The sequence below is a fragment of the Pleurodeles waltl genome, chromosome 1_2, assembly GCF_031143425.1.
Source record: "Pleurodeles waltl isolate 20211129_DDA chromosome 1_2, aPleWal1.hap1.20221129, whole genome shotgun sequence".
Taxonomy (NCBI): Eukaryota; Metazoa; Chordata; class Amphibia; order Caudata; family Salamandridae; genus Pleurodeles; species Pleurodeles waltl.
The window spans coordinates 694,010,911-694,034,509 of NC_090437.1; the positions used below are offsets into that span (position 1 = coordinate 694,010,911).

General features: G+C 44.5%; 1 protein-coding gene across 1 annotated transcript in view; it reads right to left on the bottom strand.

Annotated features, from left to right (window-relative positions):
• Positions 1-23,599, bottom strand: part of GATB (glutamyl-tRNA amidotransferase subunit B) — a 684,248-nt gene that overhangs the window by 25,326 nt on the left and 635,323 nt on the right. The window contains exon 12 of the mRNA XM_069242652.1: positions 19,899-20,033. Coding sequence (XP_069098753.1) covers positions 19,899-20,033 — 135 coding nt within the window. The remainder of the gene's footprint in view (positions 1-19,898; positions 20,034-23,599) is intronic.

Below are 23,599 nucleotides of genomic sequence, written 5' to 3' on the forward strand. Positions count from 1 at the left end.
TCAGGTATTACCATGCCCTCCCTTTAAAAAGTGCTGGGTCGATTGCTGCAGTACAGGTTGGGGAGATTGATGCTGTCTTAAACTAGCCCATGGAGTAGCCCTTAAATGTCCTGTACTGATGTGGGAACTACTAAGCTGCAACAACAGCCCCAGGACCTAGCATTGGCACAAATGTATTTAAAGTGTGTTTTATATCTTTGCTGTAAATGACTGATTAGAAAGGAATTCGATTGACCTCACTTGTCAAACTCTGAACAATCACGCTTTCCAGTAAAGGATGACTGATTAGGAAGTTTGGGTTACCTGGAGCCCATCTGTGTCACCTAGCCACTGGTCAACTAACCAGATAGCATGGCTTGGACAAAGTTGCCATAAGGACATCAGCAAGGGCTTAATTTAAAACCAACAATGGCTCAGAGGTACCTAGCCCTGGTTGTAGAAGCTCAATCAACACATTTGTCTCTGTCTCAATAGTGGGCAATCGCAAATCCAAAGCTTCAGTTACCCTTTGAAGCACCACTGCAAACAAAGCACTTATTGGTGGCCCAGGTGCCAAATCTTGCTGTTTCAGAAGATGTTTTTAGCCCACTGGCATTCTGAAGGTCTAAAAATATGTCACTGTCAGTATAATGAGGGGGAATTAAGTTGTACCCCTCTCCATCATCATCATCATCATCACTGTCCTAAAGGATAATAGCTCAAGCCTCTAATAAAATCTGGTTTCATGGCAGATGGTTTGGATTGTGGTCAGGTTGTAAAACAACTGGTTGTGCTTTAATGGTCTCATAGCGCAATATGGGGTCTGAAGCAGGGGGATGTACGTTAAGGGTCCGGCGCCAGTACAGAAGAAACCAGTGTGGACCCTGGTGCAGGTGTAGAGGCCAGGTCCGGAGTTGAAGTGGGCCTGGTAATGGACTTAAAGTGGACAGATGGCATCAGGGAAGGCATTCTGGAAGACATCCGACAGGGACTCCTCCAGGCATGGGGACTGAAGGCAAACCAGAGGGAGCAGGAATTTCATTGAAGAATGTCAGCACTGCCTCTGTGAAGGAAGCTATCAGCTGTGAGGCCAAAGACAGCCGAGAAATTTGGGGCGTGCCAGGACTAACTGCAGGACAAGGTTGGATTCAAGCCACACTGGAGGCATATGATCTTGATCGTCACATCTACTGCCTTCTTGATATACTTTGAGCTGTGGGATAAGGTCGAGGCCCACTTGGCCTTCTTGCACCTACATCTAGACTTTGATTTACCCGAACACTTTGACCATGAAGTGGATGTCTTGATGGAGCATCCCTGAGACTGTGGCCAGGCCTGTGACTTGGGGCAGGATCTGTGCTTTGACGGAGACCACTTACGTTCAGCAACACTGAGCTTTGATTCCCACATCACCTTTAGGTGCATAAGAGCACACATCGCCTAAGTGATGACAAAGCCGAATTACCACAAACACACCTCATGCGGATCAGTGACTGACATCTGCTTCCTGAAGTCGTGGTACTGCCTGAATTATGTAGTTTTCAGAGGGGACATCGTTCCATAGCACTCTGTTATAGAGCTTTTTGGAAGACCAACATAGTGAGAAGAAGAACCTCTGATCTGATGTCAGCACTCAGGATTCCCTTATATGCGGCTCAGCTCGGTCTCATCCAGGTTGATATAGAGTCACCATGGAGACACACAACACCAGCTACTGGTCTGCAGTAGCACTGTTACAAACATTTCCACATCTAGTCTGGGATATTCTTAAGGTGAGGAATCTGCAGTTAGAAGGGCTCACCAGAAGTAGTGGCTCTGCATATGCACAGACGACAGGTGACATGTCTGGGAGTCCTAACTGGGGTGTAGCAGTGGTTTGCGTTGGCAGATAGATTTAGGCAGATGTAACAAGTGCATAAGCATATTAGTAAGAAACTGCACACCACGTCTCGTCATTTCCCAGCATTGGCAAAGCATGTATATCTGGCCTTGGCAAGATGGTGTGATGGGTATTTTTTTGTTTTATATTTTATTGCAAGTATATGATAAAAAATAAAAAGGGGAAAAAATGTGCTGTCTCCTAAATGTAGCTGCCTTATGCTTGCAATAAAATGTTACATTTTCAAAATATTCATGATACGACTGTTTTACGAATAATGCTTTTTTAAACAACAATGTTTTCCTTTGTGTCATGTATTTTATCATCATTACTATTATTATGTGTGAAAAAGATAAGAATAAATGATCATCTAACCAAGTACTCATATCAACGGCAGCTCACTGTTACAGTGTCACCTAAACACGTTATAACAAACTATAAAAAAGAGTGCAGCTAGTATTTAAAGTAATATAACATAAATAAAATGAAAAGCACACTTTGGACCAGCTTTGCAATTGAACTAAAGGAACCGATTTCAGGAGGATAAGAGCCATGTGAACAAGCCATGTGAACAGGCTTTGTGCAGTTACTCGAAACAAAGGGAGCCAACTGGTAAGGTGGGGTTACCCGTTTCCTCATGCTGTATGCGGGGGCGGGGGGGGGGGAGGGGTGGGGCGGCGAAAGCAAAATGTGAATGATAAATTAGCAGACCAGTGGATTATGCCCGCTGACCAAAAGCTGCTCTATGGTTGTATATTATGTATCACTTGTGGTAAAACAATATTCTGGCGAAATATCTAAAGCCGTCTCAAAGGCCAGACCCAAAAAGGGATCCTACGTCGGTCTTTGCATGCATGCTTAGCCACATATTTGAAAACATTCCTATATAAATTGCTTCCTTTGTTATCCACTGTTGCGGCAGGGATACCACCTGCATGGTAGCACAAACATGCACACCTGCCCAGAGTGAGCCAGCTGTAGGTTATTTAGAACCCTTATATTTTTGGGGGAGTACACACAACCATTTTGCGTGCCTTCTGAGGCTTAGGCCTTCAACCTTTCCCTAAGACTCAGGGCCTGGTGCTGATGCCTGGAGGCACACAACAAGCGCACTCTCTCGTCTACATGGCGCTATGTCCTGGAACATACGTTAAGCAGTGATGACAGGGTACCGTTCCTCCGAGTGAGAGACGTGTGTTCTGTATACCTAGGAGTCTAGTGCCCCACTCTTTTTTAAACATATGCTGCTACATTTTGGCACAGTTACTGCGACATGTCACTTTGAACAGAGGTACAAATAAAGGAACACTACTTAGCCATCTCCACATTTGCAGCACAATGTGAAAAAACAGGACATTAGTTCTAGGAGCCGTACAGGTATATAACGGTCAGAGCATTCCGGTATATTACAGAGGAGTTATCCACGTTGATATATTACATGCCATGTTGGTACCTTGATGTTCTGACTGCTCACCCGATCCCATGCTGGCAAATTCGCCATATTCGGCTTCTCAACTGCCTGTTCGCAGTTCTGCCCATCCTGCCAATCGTACATACGTCAGAGATAGCTAGGCCTTTGGTTAAGTCTAGTTTGTGCTGGTGATGACATGTCAATAAACTACCCGGGGATGTTCGTAGAGATCCATATGTTGGATCCATGAAAACTGTAAACATGAGAACTTTCCACCTGTGCTGTCCCGGAGGCCCACCCACCCCTCTCATCAGGGTAAATATACTTATTGTTTTCTATAAAGAAAATCACTGGGATAGATAGCATTTATTGACGAGTTTCTATACACTACACTACTTGGATGAAAAACTTTATATTGCTCAACCTCAATACCCTGACAGTCAAGTGTGGAAAGGGTGTACTTGGCGCCCAGTTTCCAGAGCCAATATCACTCCACCTCTAGGGTATCAGTGGAAATCCATCCTCCACAGTTGAGGCCCAGTAACCACTGCCTGTGTCAGACCCTATGACAGGTTCTTTTTAGACATATTTTAATTGCGATTTTGAGGCAACAATTTATTTGGAGCAACATTAGATGGCTCATTATTTGTCGTTTTTTTGTTACAACGTTTGCCAAAACAATATTCATCAGCTGATCAACCATCAAAACTGAACTCCCTTGCATTTTCCCTTTCCCATTCATCCTCCTCCCTCTTCATGCCCTGGAGGGTGGCACTACATATCTCTCTGGCAGGTCGAATAGTGGTGCGGGAATACCGGAGACCAATCATAGAACTGTTGTGAGATGTCTATCCGGCTGATGCCGCAGGGATCCTATTAGGCAACTGCTGTCCTACCATAGCACTCTAACTTTTCCCAAGTAGTCCTTCTCCAGGTATTGTTCTTTACTTAGCTATAACTTCATTGTTAGGATTGTTGTAGCCGTCTTCCCTTGTGTGGGCCGGGGGTACCACCTGGTACCTGTACAATATTTCAAGGAGGTTTGTCATTCTTACTCCTACTTGAAAACTGTGTGCCATTTCCTCCCAGTGATCTGAGATCAGTTTTCTAAGCAGGCCCTTTCATGCTTCTCTCTGGAGCTCCTTGCTTTCTACATCTTCCCAGTACATATTTTTTTCCTCCAGGTGTCTACTGTAGGGGGTGCAGATGCCTTCCATTATCTAGTAATGGCTCTTTTTCCTAGAAGCAGTGCTGTGTCCATGAATGTAGTGGCCACTTTATTGTCTTTGGAGCGGTGTGTGTACCTAGCAAAGTAAGCTCAACTGTCCCAACATCGTCCCTCCCCAATGCATACTTTACGTCAGCTACCACTGCCTACCAATATAATTTCAGGAGTGGGCAATCAAAAGGCATATGTTGGAGGTGATAGTCTGCATTCAGAAACCTCGGCCATACCACAAGAGCAGTAAGATAAATCCGAGTTAGCCAGCGGGGTGAGAGGTAGGCCCTGTGCAAAATATTGAACGTATATACCTGAATCAGGCATTGCAGGATACTTTCTTTACAAATCCAAGGGCCCTTTACATTCTTTGTCACTGAACGCTCTTCCATCTATATCTTCCCTTTTCCTCTCAATTTTTGCAGGGACACTCCAGTGCATTCTAAAATTGCCTTCTAAAGCCAGGACTTCCTGCCTGCGACAGTCCCCTACCATGTAGATTGCTTAAATGAGCGCTTGCAACTGGGGCTCAGTGGTGCCAATGCCCCACAGTTGTAGAAGGACAAAGTATTTTAGTGGAGCGCAACAATTGGCTACTAGTCTTGCTTCAGTGTTTGCAATGGAATTAAGGTATTGTTATTTACTAAAAAAGGTGGCCAAGGGTGCATAGCCCAGTCATGTCCCGGTGCCTTAGGTCATAGTGTGCAATATATTCCAGTGCTGCTGGGAGACCGCGCAAAGGGATTGCTGGTGCATAGCGTCTTGTGCACTTTGTATAAACTATGCAGCAATGTGCTGAGCTATTCCTGGTTGCTTTCACATGGGCCAGCAGTAATAATGCTTGTTCTGCCCCTTTCCATATTCATGTAAATGCCGATCCACGAACCAGAATGCCAACCACTGAAGCTGAGCTGCTGGATGACAGCCTCTGAAACACGGGGCCCTCGTGGCTCCTCTGTCAGTTGGCAGTCTCAGCTTGGCTAATGCCACCACCTCCAGCCAGCGCCCCAAATCAGTGTCCCCAGAACAGTTTCTGACATCTACTAAGCTATCTTCTCTATGTACTTTCGGAGGAAATTAGTTTCTCTTCTGTCTTTCTTTTCATTATTCCCTGTACCTTAATTGGATGCCACAGGAGTTTTCAGTAACATGGATAGGTTTCATCGCACACATTCGGCGCGCGGGCAGCTTTAGACTTCCTCATTGGATAATGGCTGCCTCAGCATCTGCTAACAAGTGTTCAAAAAACAGGACAATGAGAGCATGTTACTCTCGCGTCCTCAAGGTACATACCCTCCCCACCCCACCCAGCGTGTGAAAAATCAATAGATCACAGGTCATCAGAACATTTGCATACTCCCTGGCCGGAAACAATAACTCTGCAAGATTTGTTTTGCAACCAGGGCGTCTTGTGATTAATATGTCCATGACCCAACTGAGTTACATTTTTCTTTAGGATGTGACACAATCTCGTTGCACAGAAACAGCGGGCGCTGTCGGCTGGCGTACCTGGATGCGAAACCCAGGCTGAGAGGAAAGAAAATTTTTCTCAGAGAGGTAATTGAAAATGCAGAACCCACGTTCTTCCATCGAAAAACCTTTTGACAAGTGGCTGGGAGAAAAAGTGAAATACCCAGCGGAGCGGTGGAATGACAGCAGGCTCGACATCACACATGATAAACGTACACCAGAAGGTCCACCCAGATCTGCAAACAACATCCCCCAACCTCAAATTCAGTGAGATCTTTGTCATTTACATTTAGGTACGTGACGTATCACTAGAGGGCACCAGGTCTTTAGTGTTAAAAGAGACTACCCCCTCACATTTTCTTATTTTAGGGTTTTGCAGATATAATACAATACTAACAATAGAGCCACTGCACAGAAAGCAGTCCACATTTTATGTTACACCAGCAAATAATTTATGTTACGAGAAATATGGACATATACAGATCAGATGTTCTAACACAAGTTCAGCCATAAATTTGAGCATTTATGTTTCCATTGCACATTAGCTGGTTCAAAAAAAAGTCTGTAATCCAGGTGCTTTATAGGGTGATTATATAGTTATCGCACTGGTGGAATCCGATACCACACGCTTCTGGATTCCACCACTGGATTAACTTTACTTAAAAGTTTTACCCTTCAAAATTGGACAGAAAATGCAGACTTTCCGCACCAAAAACAGATAACGAAGAATGACTGGTGGTGGAGGTAGTGCACACTGCAAAATAATAACGTAATCCTTACAGTGCAGTAGAAACATATAGGCCCTCATTACAACCCTAGCGGTCGGTGTTAAAGCAGCGTTAATGCCGGTGGTAAAAAAAAAAGTTATTTTGTCCCTGGCAGTAACCGCCATCAAAGACCGCCACTTTAACACACCGACCGTCAGGGTGGTAACGGCCGCTGGGCTGGAGACCTCGGTCTCCAGCCCGGCGGTCGTCACAATCCCACCCTCTGGATTACGACCCAGCCTACCGCTATGGTTTTCGTGCCAAATGTACTGCCACGAAAATCATGGCGGTAGGCACTATCAGTGCCAGGAAATCCCTTCACTGGCATGGATAGGGGTCTCTCCCGCCCCCCCCCAGGGCTCTCCTCCACCCTCCCCCTCTCCCTCCTGCCCCCGCACATATATACACCCACACACGCACCCATATACTCACATGCACACACGCATACCCACCACCCACGCATGCACACATACATACCCACACACCGCAACACACCCCAACATACCTTGTCACACACATGCATTCACAATCACTCATTCACGCACGCATTCAACGCGACTTACACCCTCATGCACGCATTCCAAAACATACACCTCCCCCCCCCCCCACATACACACATCACCCTCCACCCCCGTCTCCTGTCGGAGAACCTGACTTACCTGCTTGCAGGGGGTCCTCCAGCTGGAGACGGTCTGCGGCGCTGCTGTCAGCAGCAGCGTCCGCCAGCAAAACATTGCCAGGCCGTATCATTGCTCATGATACGGTCGGCTGTGTTTTGCTGGCGTGGCGGTGCTGCTGTCAGCAGCCCCGCCTTACCGCCGTCATGACTGTCGGCGGTGTTCCGCCAGCATTCTGGCGGAATACCGTCGGTGGCCATGATACGCATAGACAGCTGGTAGCCACGGCGGCGGTATGTTGGCGGCCGTTGCGGTAGTTACCACCAATGTTTTAATGAGGGCCATAATTTCCAAAGGCTGAACCAAATACATTTTCACTTCTCCCTATTATTTTAAAATCTGTAGGAGGCCTTCTCTGGGCACATCCCCAATCTCTGTTTCTACTGGAGGCTTCCTAATGGACTGCCTGTGCTCAATAAGTTCCTTCTTTGCACGTTACTGCCCTTAACAATCACATTTTCTCAGTTTACTTGTACATCCTAATATAAATAGCATTGTATGTAATTTAATTTGCTAAGCAAACATATTTCCATTCTTTCATACACTTCTTTTCAGGAGTATATGCTTCACAGCACGACCAGCACATATGTTGTAAAGAACCATCATCCTTCTGTTATTCCAAGATATAATGTGCATTCTTACAGTCAGAAAACTTTTTTTGTTGCACCATACAGACCTTGTGATCCTTAGCTCACCTCTGAACAGTAGCAGAAATATTCAGTCACTCAAGCTATTGCCATAACCTAGTTCCTCTACCCATTGAGTCACAGGAATCCCAGATTTAATATTGGCTATGCTCCTGATTTTTTTTTTAGATGCACAGCTAGTTCTTTTATTAAGTGTGACAACTAAGTGCATATGATCGGCTTGCGTATCATTCTAATTGTGCCCCTTTTCATCCTTGTAGAGCTAGAACTAGCTCAAAACAGTATTGCCACATGATTCACTGGGCAGAATCACATCTCTTAACGTATTCGACCTGTTTCTTCATCACAGATTTTTACTCACATTGCCAGTCAAACTTCAGAGTACTTGCGTGTCAGAGTTGTTCTGTCACTTTAAGGTTGTGGCGGACACAACTATAATGGTTCTCATTTGGCAGGTTCAAACTCGAACATCAAAAGTAATTGTCCACAACTGGGCGTGACATTCGTGGGCTAGGTTTGAGTAATGGAACATTATGCCTTTAACTTTCTAGTGAACTCCCGAGAAAGAGGGTATTTCAAACAGTCCACCTGTCTCTTAGTCTGTTTGTGCTACTAACTTGACAAATTGGACCTTTAGTTTCTTAGGTTGCTCCTCGTGCAAGTAAATTATCCCACTTCAGCAAACCTTTAGGATAATGCGGTTTACATAGAGAGATCCGGATGAATGACTATTCTTGGTTAACAATTTGGCTTACCAAAACCAAGTCCAGAGAATGTATTTTCAGTCACCCAGAGGTAAAAGGTTAATTACACGTTAGACATCAACAAAAGTGTTACAACGCCGATAGCCCTGTTTTTTACTACTGCCAGATCAATGGATTGCAAGCTGCATTCTAAAGAAACCTTTAAAAAAGTAACCCTCTAACCAGATCATCTTGAACCATTTTAATCTGTATACAATTGCAGACGATACAGACTGTTTTTTGCACTATCTGAAAAAATATGTCATCCATATAGGTCACATGCTCATATGCAGGAAGAGACTATTTAGCTGCAGATTCCTTACCTTAGAATATTCCCCAAGTGAGAGACTGGGTCTGGAAATTTTTGGGCAGTCCCCTTGTGCGTCAGTAGGTGGTGTTGTTTAACCCTGTGTGGCATCATGGTGTTGTCTGTCCCAGAAGTGAGATGCGCAGTGCCTATATATGCACCACCCCAGCACATTGATCTAAGTTCATGATTGTCCGCACTAGAAGCCTGGAGCCAAACTGAGGTGGAGTGACCAGTGTTTCAAGTGTGAGGTCCTTAAGGAACTCTTTGATGTGAGAAATACAGTTCACAGAATAGAATTCTGAACAGATTCTCTACCAGATAGGGTATTAGGGAAGATAAGTAACTTGTTCATCTGATAGAGACCTCTAGCCACAGAACCTTAGAATAGTTACCAAAACAGTATATATCCCTAGAGGTGGGTCTGCAGACTGCTGTACTAAAATGTCCCAGAGGATATAACAGGCAAAATGCCCATCTCACCGGACCTGACTATCTAAACAGTAATATTTATTTATCAAATGTGTGCAGTGATGCCCACAATGCTGCATCAGAGATGTCCAGAACTGAGATTCCTTGAGATAGTGCAGAGGTCGCAGCTTTAGCTCTCAATCCCTCAGGGGATGGTTTCTTGGCCATTGCGTAGCATATTTTTATACAGATGACAATCCATCTGGAGATGGCTCTCTTGTGGACTGCCTTTCCTTTCTTCACAACCACAAATTCAACAAAGAGTTGATCGTCCATCTGGAAGTCTTGGACCAGGCTGTGGAGTCCCTCCTCTTCTTTGGTAGGATAAGGTGGGCAAAGAAAGTAGGCAGCGTGATGTTCTGTCTGACATGAAAAGGGGTGAGCACCTTTGGCAAGGAGGAGGCTTGGGCCCTAAGGGTCAACTTATCTAGGAAAATGTTGTGAACTGGGGTGAATGTTAAGCCCATGCAAATTCGCTAACTCTCCTGGCAGATATTATAGCCATAAGAAAGACTGTCTTGGTGAGTAGCTTCAGAGTGCAGCTGTGCATGGGTTGCAAATGGCAAAGACATTAAAAAGGTGAGAACTAAATTTCGACTGCATTGGGGCATGATGAAAGGTGTAGGGGGAAATCATGCTGTAAACCTTTCAGGAAATGGGTCACAACAGGTGACTAGAACAGGGAGGGTTGATCTGGCAACTGGAAAGTATGCAAGTATCGGTGCAGGACCCTGCCATGTTGCTGCAATAAGAGATCATCCCAAAGAGGTAGTCTGATTGCAGGACGATGCTCATGATCAGGAGTTCGGGATATCAGATTTTCCTTGCCAAATTGGGGGCCACTAAGATGACTTGGGCCCAGTTGTTCCTGATCTTTTTGAGAACTCTATGCAGATATTGATTCAGCTCACTTCACTAGACGCGCCACTCGAGAAGAAATGCATCACCAAGAGAGTCACCTTGGAAACTCTAGCAGACAGCCGTGCTTACATTGAGTGTTGTGGTCAGTGGCAAACAGATCTAAATAAGGTTCTCCTCAATCTCTGAAAATATATTACACCATCTCTGAATGAATACGTATTATGGGTCCGTGATCCATCAATGGCTGAGCTCAGAGACCCCACCAGATTTTGAATCACTAGGAAAACGCCCTGACATTCCGCCATGTCCAGAGAGACAGAACCTCCTGACAAAGGGTCCACAACCCCCCGTCAACCACTCCCGGCCCTGTTTGTTACAATACTACATGGCGGTAGTGTTGTTCGTGAACACTTGAACCAGTCTTCTTTTGATGGAAGGAGGATAGGCTTTTAATGCCAGGTGAATCACCCTAATTTCCAACAGGTTGATGTGGATCTGAGATTCCGCTGGAGACCAGCTTCCTCTGATCTCCACCTCTCCAGATGGCCTCCACAACCCAGAAGTGACCCATCTGTCACTACTGTGAGCTTTGGTTGGGGAAGAGGGCTGCTGCTGAACCAACTGCAGCCCCTAAGCTACCTCTGCAGCTGTTTTGTAGCCCCTTCCGATTTCTGGGACATATAAGAGATACCCCTGATGCAGTGCCTACTAGAACTTCAGATCCCACTGCAGAGCATACGTACACCTATGTGCATGTTTTAGCAGCAGGCCATAAAAGACAGCAGCCTCAGAGTCAGTCTCATGAAAATCCAGTATAAAGGATGAAACACCAAAATCATAGCCTGAAAATCCTGGACTCGCTGTTCTGGAGAATAAGCCAGAAACTGCAGTGTATCCAGAATAGCTAAGATGAAAGGAACAGTATGAGATGGAGTAAAGTGTGACTTTGGCATGCTGATAATGAACACCAGCGAGTGCAGGAGAATGGCTATAGTCTGGAGGTGGGAGAGGAGTGCCTTGGGCGAGCCCACCTTCAACAATCAGTTGTTAAGGTAGGGGAAGACTGGCACCCCTGACCTCCACAGATGTGCTGCAACTACTGACATCACCTTGGTGAAAACCTGCGGGGCACTGGTTAGGACAAAGGAAGCACAGCGACCTTATAATGCTCTTGGCCTACCATGAACTGAAGGTAAAGCCTGTGGGTAGGCAAGATGGGAATATGGAAGTAGGCATCCTTCAAGTCCAACGCTGCCATCTAGTCTCCTGGGTCGAAGGCAGACAGTACTTGAGCCAAAATACACCTCTTTAGTTTTTCAATTTTCAGGGAAGTAATTAAGAGGGGGTAGGCCTAGGATAGGACAGAGTCCTCTATCCTTCTTCAGCACTAAAAATTAGTGGGAGTACCAATCATGACCGACTTCTGATGCCGGCACCCTTTGGCCAGAAGAGCAAGTAAATCCAGTCACAAGAGCGAATGGTGGTCCTCTGTCAGCTGATCGAAGACGGTGGGGAGGGTGAGGAGGTCTGTTGGAATGGTAGAGCGTAGCCCCATTGGACAATCTGGAGCAAGAACATATTGAAGAGGCCTTAAAGCTGCGGCTACCAGGAGGGAGGTGGGGGAATGAATTGGGTCAACATCTGGCCCTGGTTCTCAAGAGGACTGAGGTCCTTGGTGGCCTTGGTAGCTATGATGGAAAGGACGCAGCTGATAGCCCCTACCATACCCATGAAAGGAACGGAAGGTGGAATACGGCTGTCATGGGGCCATGGTGAGACCCAACAACCTATTGGTGGCCCTACTTTCCTTAAAGCCCTCAAGCACAGAATCTGCCTTATTTTTAAAAAGGCCCATCGAAGTGCATATCCAGAAGGGATGCCTGGACATCCCTTGAAAAGCCAGTTGTCCACAGTCAGGTCTGAGGTCAGAGTGCCACCGTAGAAGCAAAGGCTCTGCTGAAAGGGCTGGTCAAGTCCAATCTGAATTAGAATATGAACTTTGCAGCTTTTCTCCTGTGAGCAATAGCTAGGAAGAGTATGGCTCAGGCCTCCTCCAAGACCATAGGCAGCACTTGCTCATCCGTATCTCATATGGTATGGGAATAATGACCCAATAAGCATGGGTTGTTCATAGACCATAGTGCCAGTCTGGTGGAAGAGAAAATCAGCTTTCCAAAGGTATCCAGACTCTTGGATTCCCTATCCAGTGGAGTGGTTGGGAACGCACTGGGATTTACCTTGGAGGTTGAGGCCTGGATTATCAGGCCCTCAGGGGTAGGATGCTGCCTAAGGAAGGCTGGGTCCTAGAGTGCGGGGTGATGGTGGCGGGAGATACTCCTGTGCATAGGAGTGCCTGTGCAGGACTTGGCTCATGCCCCCAGCAGGACATCAGTAAGTGCTTCATTAAAGAAGAGTAGGGGTTCTAATGGGGACACCGAGGCAGAAGCACCTTTGTCAAGAAATTGGTATTTGTCTCAACATTGGGTAGCTGAAGATCTAGGACCTCAGTCACCCTCTAGACTACCATTGTAAAGGAAGGCCCCTTCCTCCACTGCCGATGTGGGAGAGAGGAGACCAGTGTCCTGTGAGGTGTCCAGATAACTGGCGTCATCCAGGTCCTTATACAAGGTGTCGTCAGCCATTGACTCTGATGGAACTTCTGGGGTAGAGGGCAAACCAACTGGCACAGTCCCAGTCGGACAACCCTGTGAACCGAAGGGGCCCAAAAGTGCTCCAGAGGGCTTTGTCTACCCAAAAATGAGGCTCAAGGCCTTATAAAATTCTTGAAGTTGGGAAGGGATCACTTTGGATCAGGGAAACTTGGGGTACTGAGGAGTGGACTCAGTGACAGGTGCAGACTCCATAGAGACAATCTGGGAGAGGGGCCTGGACTTGTGGCATTGTTCATGCACCTCGCCCATTGTCTGAGATCTGTGTGGAGAATTCAAAGAGTGCTTCGACTCCTTAAACTTCTACTTGAGGGACACACCTGAAGAAGCCAGAGATTGCGACAATAACCAGCATAAGTGACTCCCAGAATTGTCTCGGCACCTCCCTTGTGAATGGGACCTGGAGCGGTGGAGTGTTGTGTGGTGAGTGTCCAGAAGCTTCATGGCCTACTCGCAGATGGCCTTCAGATCTTTGGATTCATAGTCCTGCAATCTGTGCATTCCTTGGAGTCATGGTGCCATTCCAGGTAAAACTGACACACCAAAAGGGGGTCTACCACAAGGTTAGACACCAGTCAGTTTCTTGGGAGACATAGTCCAAAAAACAGTGGAAAAAAGGCACATTGGTTGAATTCAGCAAACAGGTGAAAAATTCAGTCAAAAAACGACTGAGGGGGAGCTCATCCGGATCCGTGCTGATGATGTGGAAATGGAGGAAATGAGGTCAGCATGCTGAGAAGGTGCCTATAGGTGGTACCCCGCAAGTCACTTCCGGCACGGACGACGCCACGCAGAGCCGTACAATATCACTTACCAGCACACAAGGGGACTGCTCAAAAAGTTCCAGATTTAGTCTGACACTTGTGGAATATTCTAAGGAAGTCGCTATCAGATAAAATTATTTAGTGTGTCATTCTTTAAAGTTATAAAACATTTTAATCATCAATACTGAAGGCGCTAAGAACAGTATGAAATCTGTATGCCAAAGACTTTGGGAGACCAACAGCGATTAAATGTTCAGTTCAAATATACCATTCACACTTTCCTAGTGCAAGTTTCCAGATGAGATTGTCACCACAAAAGAGCTAACATGCAATACTAACCAATCACAATTACTACTAATTGGCAATACTAGCACAGGACCAGCAATGAGACAGAAACTGCATTAGAAATCTTCAATATAAGCCCAATTTGTTGAGACCCTTTAGAATGAACAGAATAACTCAGATGTCGGGTTTGCAATGAAACTGACAGATGTAAACTTCCAGATGGATTGTGTTACTTACTCTGTAAGGATTTGTTTGTCGCATGTGGTGCTGTAGATTGACATGCCCTGCATATTCCTGCCATTAAGTGCTAGGCACAGATGGTTGCAATATGTTTTCTTCACAGAAGTCTTTCGAGTCACAAGGCCATGGTGCCTCCTCCTCTGGTAGTGAATGCCCAAGGGCACCGACTCTATTGTTAGATTGTTTTCTGCACAGCTGGTGAGAACAGGTAAAGAGGAGTGAGTAGGATAGCATTGTGTAGTGTAAAGAGTTATGTAGGTTGAAGATATCAATAGGGTAGGTGCATGTGAATCTACAGCACCACATGTAACGAACGGATGCATGCATGTTAAGTACCTAATCTGTTTTTAGCATTTGTGGTTGTTGAGACACATGCTCTGCAGTGACTGTAAAGCAGTGCTCCCCTACTCTGGACTGTTGCCTTGCAAGAATGTCCACACAATCATGCTTTGTGAATGAGTGTAAAGTGGATCATGTGGGAGCTTTACGGATGTCAGCTATGGGTATGTTCCCAATAAAGCCCTTGGTTGTGTCCTGTTTATGGGTGGAGTGAGGCCTGGGTAGGGCATATAGGGCCTGATTACAACTTTGGCGGAGGGGGGTAACCCGTCCCAAATGTGACGGATATCCCTCCTACCGTATTACGAGTCCATTATATCCTATGGAACTCGTAATACGGTGGGTGGGATATCCTTCACATTTGGGACGGATTAACCTCCTCCGCCAAAGCTGTAATCAGGCCCATAGTGTTTTTATCTTTTAGGCAACAGGCCTGGCTTAGATATGGGATGACCTTTATGAGGCTGTGCAGAAGCAACAAAAAACTGACATGTTTTATAGAAGGACTTTGTCCTATCTATGTGATACATGGAAGCATGCTTGACATCAAGTGTGTGAAGTGCTCTATCTGCTAGAGTCAGGCTGGGGAAAGGAGTCTTGGATCTCAACTGTCTGGTTAAGGTGGAAAGGGGATTACACCTTAGGAAAGAACTTGAAGTTGGTTTTAATGTTTTACAAAATTATTTTCTATAAAAACATGGTGAACCGCGTGTCCACATAGAGAGCTAACTCTAACTCTGCCTCAGTGGCGTAGCATAGGGGGTGCAGGGGGGGCCGGCCGCACCGGGTGCAACATCTGGGGGGGGTGGCGCGCTCGCACTCGCGAGTGCTAAAATCCACGGGTTAGGGGGCGCAAATTACTTGCCTTGCCCAGGGTGCTGACAACCCACGCTATGCCACTGCTCTGCCTCCCAACCTTGGTGTCAGGTTGATTTTTCATTTTAATTCCTGGTGTTTTGTATGATTTTATTTAGTTATGTGAGCAAGTGACTGAAGTTTTCTTTAGTCTGAGTCATCTCTCATAGAAGGTGAGCACCTCCATGCCCCCCTTCTGTCGAATCAGATGTTGCAATACCTAGCATCTTAGGGGATAACATTTATTTATTTAACTTTTGTGCAAAAGGCATTCTGTGATGGAAGCCACTTTGTGGCTATGGGATCATTCCGGCAAAGAAACAGCTTAGTCCGATGACACTTGCTGAAATGATTTAAATCCGCCATGGACTAAAAGGTCTCCCACTTTAAGCACCCCTTATTCCATACTTCAATTCATCGAAACTTATATCAATATTGTATTTTATTGTTGAATGTGGGGAAGGACCTTGATTCACAACAGGTGCAGCCTAGAACGGATTGTGATGCTCTTCCCCACATTCAACAATGGTAATAAACAGCATATTATACTCTGTACATTTGCATAAATGTGTTAAGCCATGGTATTTTTTCTGCGCATTTGTTTTAACAAAAGGCATTTAACCGAAACCAGGATGCAAGAGGTTAAACTTGTGCAGAAGGTACAAATTGTATTACAGAGGGCTCCTGGCTTAAGGAGAGTTGTTTATCTGTATAAAGTCATTGCGACATGAACTCGGATTAAACTGTGTTTTTCTCATGTTTTCTGTAGTCCCATGGTTAATAAACTATAGTTGACTTTTACGCTGTAGTAAATGTGTGTATATACATTCATTAGTACAGCTTCTCTAAATAACTTGTCATTGGTCGACATTCATTTTCACTGAGATGGGGCGGGGGTGTGTGCTTGATGTTGCTCAATAAATCTGCATGACTGTTTTTAAAAACATCATCCTCTTTGTACCCTTCAAGGCAAGATTTGTGCATATCTGTTACGTGAAAGAAAAAGAAGAGTCACAAAAGTCCCATTTCCCATTTTAAGTACCATAGGTAGTTTTGTTCTTCGATACAGAAAAAAAACTGCTAAACAGAAATGCACAGATTTGGCACGAAATTAAAACTTGACTCAAGGAAGCTTCTTTTTTAGTTTGTTGTAAATCAGTTCAGCAGTTGTCTTGAAATTAGGTAAAGAGGATAGGGCATGCAGGGATTAAAGTTCAGAAAAGTTTAATAAAACCGGGACTGTAAGAGATCGATGGGATCGATGGATATCATCAAATCAGAGATAGATCTGCTGATCACACTGGCTGGAAAGGTAATGTTGCTGCTGTGATTACAGAACTCGCTCATAGAATCCTAGAAACAAATTTGAATGGTCACATAAGATGGCAGGGTGAGCACACACACTGCCCACCAGGCCCATGTGGTGTTGCAACCATCCCCGGCTTCTCATGAGCGAAGGGACCATGCCCTGTGGCCAACTTTGCTGCGCATGGACGAAGAGCTGAGGGAGGTGGGCACAGAGCCTGGGCCAATCCCCACTGTGTATAGCCAAAGGCCGTGTGCAGCGTGGCTTGACCACCTGTGGTGAAATGGTGCAGGGATTTCTTGAATGTGGAATATGATAAAAAAAAACAGAAATGCACTGAAGAAACAAAAGATGAAGTTATGATTGTCTTTATCATAAAATCTCAATGTATGCTCAAAAGAAAGCATCAGAAATTCTCCTAGAACACAGTTAAAGTTATTTATGTATGGGTAAAATACCCTCTTTAAAGTATTATCAAGAGTTTGCAAGGAATTCTGTAAACATATCGAGGAACAAGGCTGAGGGCTGAGTTCCTTTATAAGATCATAGAACATCCAGGTGACATGCAATATCCTTATAATATACAACGGGAAATAATTTATTCCTACTTTATTAGTACTTAAGACTTAGTCACTTTCTAGCTCGGTGTGGATGGCACTGTGCTAATCTTATGCCTATAAACTTTACCAGAAAGCATATATTTGAGGTGAGCAGATTCATAATGTCGCTGATGTTGTAGGGTGCTCTATATAGGAGCTGGTCTCGATCTAAACTTGGCAACTACCCAGAGTACCTTGCTTTCTTTTTTATATATATTTACTTAAAAATTCCAAGGTTACAGGGACGTTATACTTAGGCTCACATTTAAATTGTACAAAAACATATAACCACAGAAATTCAGCTGTTAAAGTTAGTTATTTCAAGAAAGTAAACTTGTGCCCTAAGTTAACTATAACTAACAGCACGGATGCAAACACCTTCATGCAGGCCCCCCCCCATCTATCTGTATAAGGCAGACCCGCGGAGGTGGTGGTCCCAGGAGAGTGGTGGTAGTCTGTGCGGCCCCCATGCATAGCTGTATAATGCAGCTCTTGGAAGGTGGTGGTCCCCTGGGCTGGGGGGGATGTTGGGGGGGGGGGGGCTGGTGAGTCTACGGGCCCTCCCCTATTCATTTTTTTGTTTCTTGCGGTCCCAGTGGTATCGGCATGCCCTCCCTGCATAACTGTATACTGCAGCCCCTAGGAGATGGTGATCCCCAGGGCCATGGAGGGGGGGGGGGGGCTGTTGCTATTATTTTTTTGTTTCTTGCCCAGGGGAGGTAGTGGTCCCTGTGGGCCCCATAGGAGGAAGGTCCGCGCCCCCGCATATTAGTAAAATGTTGCCCCAGGGAGAAGGTGTTCCCCAGAGCTTTTAAGAGCCCTGGGGGGGGGGGGCATATGCCCCCCTCTATAAATAATTAAAATAAATTTCCCCCAGGATCTGGCCCACCCAGGGGAAAATTAAAAGCATTTGTGGGAGACCACACTTGCATTTTTTAAAGCTCACCACCAAATTTGTGAATATCCGAAAACTTTACTGTGAATTACAAAAAATGTTTTTTTTTGCCCTGGAGGGTCACAGAGTGAGCCCTGAACAAAAGGCTAGGGGGTTAAGGTAGTCCTAACCTGTCCCCTTTTCTTTTTTGTGTTTTTGTTTTGGAACTTTAGCTGTGCCAAAATGGCTGCCAACACTTCAAGGTTGAAGTGTTGGCAGCCAATCAGATCTCTGCACAAGATCCGGAGTATTTGCGCAGTTGTCACAACCCTAGATATATAAATTTGGGTTTCCTTTAATTTCTCTTAAACTACTAAATGGATTTACACCAAATAAAAAAAGCATGATCTCCGGGCCAAAAGCTAAATTTTTGTCAAATATGGTGTAATCCCGTCCAGTTTGGGCTGTAGTCGTGTTCAAAATCCCTATGCGAATTAAAATGGTAAAAACTTTTTTTTTTTTTTTTTACCCCCGTCACCTTTTCTTGGTACCCACGTGACGTATCACCCTGAAACTTTCCGTGCACAACAAGGCTTTTGGCCACACTTTTTAATGGGAAAATTTCATGAAGATTCATGAAATGGAGCCAAAGACCTAGTTAAGTCAAAAAACGCATATATCCTGAACTCCTTACAGCTATCCCCTTAACCGCTCAACCCCTTGATCTTAACTTTTACCTCCTTACCTTTAAGCCCTAACCCCTTTACATCCTCAACCCTTACCATGTACCATTTACCCTTTACCCTCAAACCCTGCCACTTACCTTTAGCCCCTTACTGTATTCTTTATCCACTTACCATATGCAAATTTACTTTTTGCCCCATACCCACAATCACTTCAATTTGCCCATAATCCCTTTAACCTTAAACTCTTACTACCATCCCCTTACCATCTTACTCTACATTGTACTCCCTTACACTTAAAATATATTGCCTTTACACCTGAAACCCCTAACACTGACCCATTCCCTACCCTTTATCCACTTAAAACATTTTACACCTACCCCTCAAAATTTACATCCATACCCATGTGTCCCCTTACCTTTAACCCAAACTCCATAACTGCTCAATTTATGCATAACCCTTTACAGGTGCTGGCTCCTACCTTTGCACCATAATAAGCTCTTACCCACTTGTCCCTTTACCTTTACATTTTTAGGATTTTACACCTATCCCCTTAACCTTACCCTATCCCCTTACCTCTAACCCTTAAACATAACCCTTTATTCTTAACCCCTTAGCCTTATCTTCTCCCTTACTCCTTCCCTCTTACACGTAACTCCTCACACACTTATCCCCTATTATAAAATATTATGAACTGTATTGTAACATATTTGTCTTTATATTACATACAACCAAATGACAAACAATGAAATGGCTTATGAAGAAATTGCAGATAACAAGGAAATGCTCAGAAGGAAATGCCAAGACAATTAAATGTACGCAAATAAACAGGCATGTTCCTGTGATTAGTTACCTCCTCTGGGTGCTCTTCCATGATCTTGTTGATGATTTCTTCTAGCTTCTTTCTGTCTGTTATTAACTGAAGGTTCTTTTCCGCAACAATCTGGGATGGGGACTTTCCTTCATCCTCCCACAGTTCCTGGAACACCTAAAATTACAAGAGAATGCAACAGTTCATTGAAATCATACCCCAGATTCCTTTTTATACGCTGATTTGATTTTTATCATCTAACTTTGAACTGTATGTGGTAAGTTCTCTTTCAAAATAAAATGTAGATATTGGTGTTCCTCATTTCAGATTTAAGAATACGTCCAATTATTTTCAATTGTAATAAAGATTGCTAAGATAAACAGCCTTGTTTCTTACTAAATGAGTGCTTAGCAAGACACAGGAAAGCAGTCATCTCCACAAAGCTTTACTGGAACTTGTTAAATTTCTTCATAGGTAAGGGAGATACCTGGTGTGTTGTGGGTCTAATTAAGAGAGTCATTTGCACACCAAACTGAAACATGGGTAAGCTACTACCTTCTTTTACAAGTGAAAATTCCCAATCATGATTCACAGTCAGGAATGGCTTGACATCATTCGTACATGGCATGTAGGAGAAACTTCTGTATGAGTAACACTTCTTTCAGGCAGTTTTGCAGGTATTTCAAAATGGGTCACTTACAAATGTGTGGGCATTCAACTAGCTATTGTAGTTACATCTTCCAAGTCCATAATTAAATACACGTTGAAGGGCAGCATAGAGAAAGAACACACCCAAAACTGGTAGGGTGTATATGGAAGGGAAGGGATAGAAATAGGAGCTTGGACATACGTAACAGAGCTCATATAAAGGTGATATGTGGTGATAATATAAATATGCTCATTGTTTGTAATGTTATTGATATTAAAAACAAAGCAGACTGTGTGGAATATTAAGATCATCATTTTGGTTGCAACATCGTTAAAGCTGTTCGAAAGAACACCATAGAAAACCAGATTGCACCCTACTCTTTTCAAGGGCAATCAATACGACTGCACCATGCAATGCTAACTCAAAGCCCAAATAAGATTTGCATCATGATCTTTGGGTAAGGTTTCAGGAAACATAAGGCATGGACTAGTTCACATCTTTCGGCCAGGCTGCGCTGCTGTGAGCCAGTCATATATAACAAATGTAGTTGTAAGGTCACAATCTGCAATGCAGAACACCAACAATGTTGACCCTTTTGCGAGTACCACACATGTTGATCAGGTCACACTCCGTTATGTCTGAGCCATGGCATGCTTTGACCAACCCCCGACTTTAGGTAGCAAGACTCCAGTGCCCCTCTTATAAGTCAGGCTAGCAGCATAACCAAAGCCAAAATGTATAACATTTTCTCCATCCGGGGATACAAGTGCGATCCCAATAATCAGTGTGTAGGGGTATTTCAGTTGTCAGTCCATATCATCTGCAGGAATCCAGACAGCCCCATCTCACAGCTGGGGCTCTTTGGTTCATGGGGTGGATATATCAGGCATTGCTAGAAACCTTTTTTAAGTATACAAATATTTGTTCCATTCTGAATCCATCTTGTCTCCATCACAGTCTTGATTTCACTTTATCTGTTAGACAAGCAAATTGCTATCAAATGGCATGTTTAACCACCCTGTCACATGCTGTACAATGCTGAACAACCTCCTTTTGTACAGAACCACCAAATCAGAGGGTTGGGCTGGAAAACCTAGCCAATCCCTCCTAGCTTATTTACCTAATATCACATGCATCAAACACTGTACCCTATATATCCCAAAAAGCATCTTAGTCCCTTCAAAAGAGACACAGTTACTACTATCCAACAAAGGCTCCATATTTACACAAGCACTCGGTATCCATCTGGTCAATGCAATCTGTTTTCTGAGGCTCCAAAAATGTTATAATTCTATTATGGGGCATCAGGCTAGTGAGGGATCCATTTAATCACACTTCACACATACCAGTCCCATAGCCCTGACTCGGCACAGTCAAATATGGTACATCAAGTCCCACTTTGCTCAGGGAGATTACTAACACCTTACTGCTAAGGGATATATCAATGCCATGTTAATAACTGTGATGCCTCAAACTTCAGATCCTCATCCAGCCAGCTTGCCAGGTATTGCAATAGAGGGACCAACTAGGACAGCACAAGATTAGGGAGAACAAGTTGCCCTGTTCATATGGGAGTTCTAGTGTTTCAAATGTCACATGCACTTTCGAGCTAGCACATACTAGAGAGGGCAAGTGGCTATCTAATTCAGCATTCCACATTTAGGAAAAAGGCACATATTCCCCAAAAGCATATCAAGGCAACAGGGGAGCAACTCCAATTTGGACAAAGTATGTGAGCAATCAACAAGAGGGTTCCAACTTGGAACTGAATGTGGTTAAGTTATCAGTATCAAAAAGCACATGAAGCTTGTTGCCTTCCCACAGAAAAATCCAAGCTTGAGGAATTGAGTCTTTCCATGCACCAATACTTTAAACATGGGTAAAATTTGAGTTTTCTGCAGTTTCTAGGCAAGCCATACAGTTTGTCAAACAACTCTAGGTGTGCTGCAGTGCCGGCATCGAATCCCTGAGGAAGACCAACGTGTTATCAGCAAAGAAGGAAACTTTGTGGTATCATGCACAAATCCTCGTAAGCATCTCCGCAAATAGATACATTACCATGACAAAAGCAATGGTGACAGGGGACATAATTTCTAGCATCCAACTCTGATATTACATTTCACCTACTAACCCTCATCCTCAGGATGCGTAAAGAAGCCTTGACACAACTAACAAAGCAAAGGTCAAAGCCCAGCCATTCCAAATCTTGAAAAAGGAACTTCTAAGCGCCTGCAGCAAAGGCCTTTTTAAGTCTAGCAAGGCCACTGCATGGTCCTTAAGACGATGCTTGAAGGACATATTTTTATTCTTTATAGATAGCATATTTCTATAGTGCTGCTCTACCTGAGACTGTCAGTATGTTTACAATGTAAGTAAATCATGAGTGAGTCTTGCATTACATTAAACATTTTTAGAATGATAAACAGACTATCAGTGCAGTAACAATGTAATCTCAAAACTGGTAGAGGAAAGGGGGAATAGTGAGTATGCAAGAGTGATTTGGGGCAGGTGGGTGAGAAGGAGAAGGAGAGGGGGAATGGGGAGACAGTAGGAAAAAGCTAGGAGCAAAGGGGTATGTAGAGGAATGTGTCAGAGGTGCATAAAATGGGAGAGAGTGCTGTGATAAGACGCCTGAGGAAGAAAGAAATGGGTTAGAGAGTTATTGCAAATAGGTAAGGAAGAGTGGAGGTGGGGGGGAAAGATGAGCAGATGAGGGTACTGAGGGTGCGGATCAAAAACGAGGTGGAAGCAGAGGAAGAAAAGTAAGAAGGAAAGAGGTGAGGTGGTGGCAAGCAGATTAGGAGGATGGAGTAAGAGGAAAGGGCAAGAGTGAGAGGGAGGCATGGCTGGAGGCAGACTGGGCAGGAGTGAGGTAGTACAAGGGAAGAAGTTTGGTTGCAAGAGAGCAGAAGGAAATGAGATGGAAAGGGGGAGTGGAGCATGGGAGGCGAGAGGGACAAGAGAGGTGGCAGGAAGGACAGAAGGGAGGTGTTAACAAGAAAGAGACATGTGGTAGGGGGTAAAGTAGTGATGGAATTAAGAGGGCATGAGGGAAGTAGTAAGGAGGCAGAGAAGGGGGCCGGGGAAAAGCAGT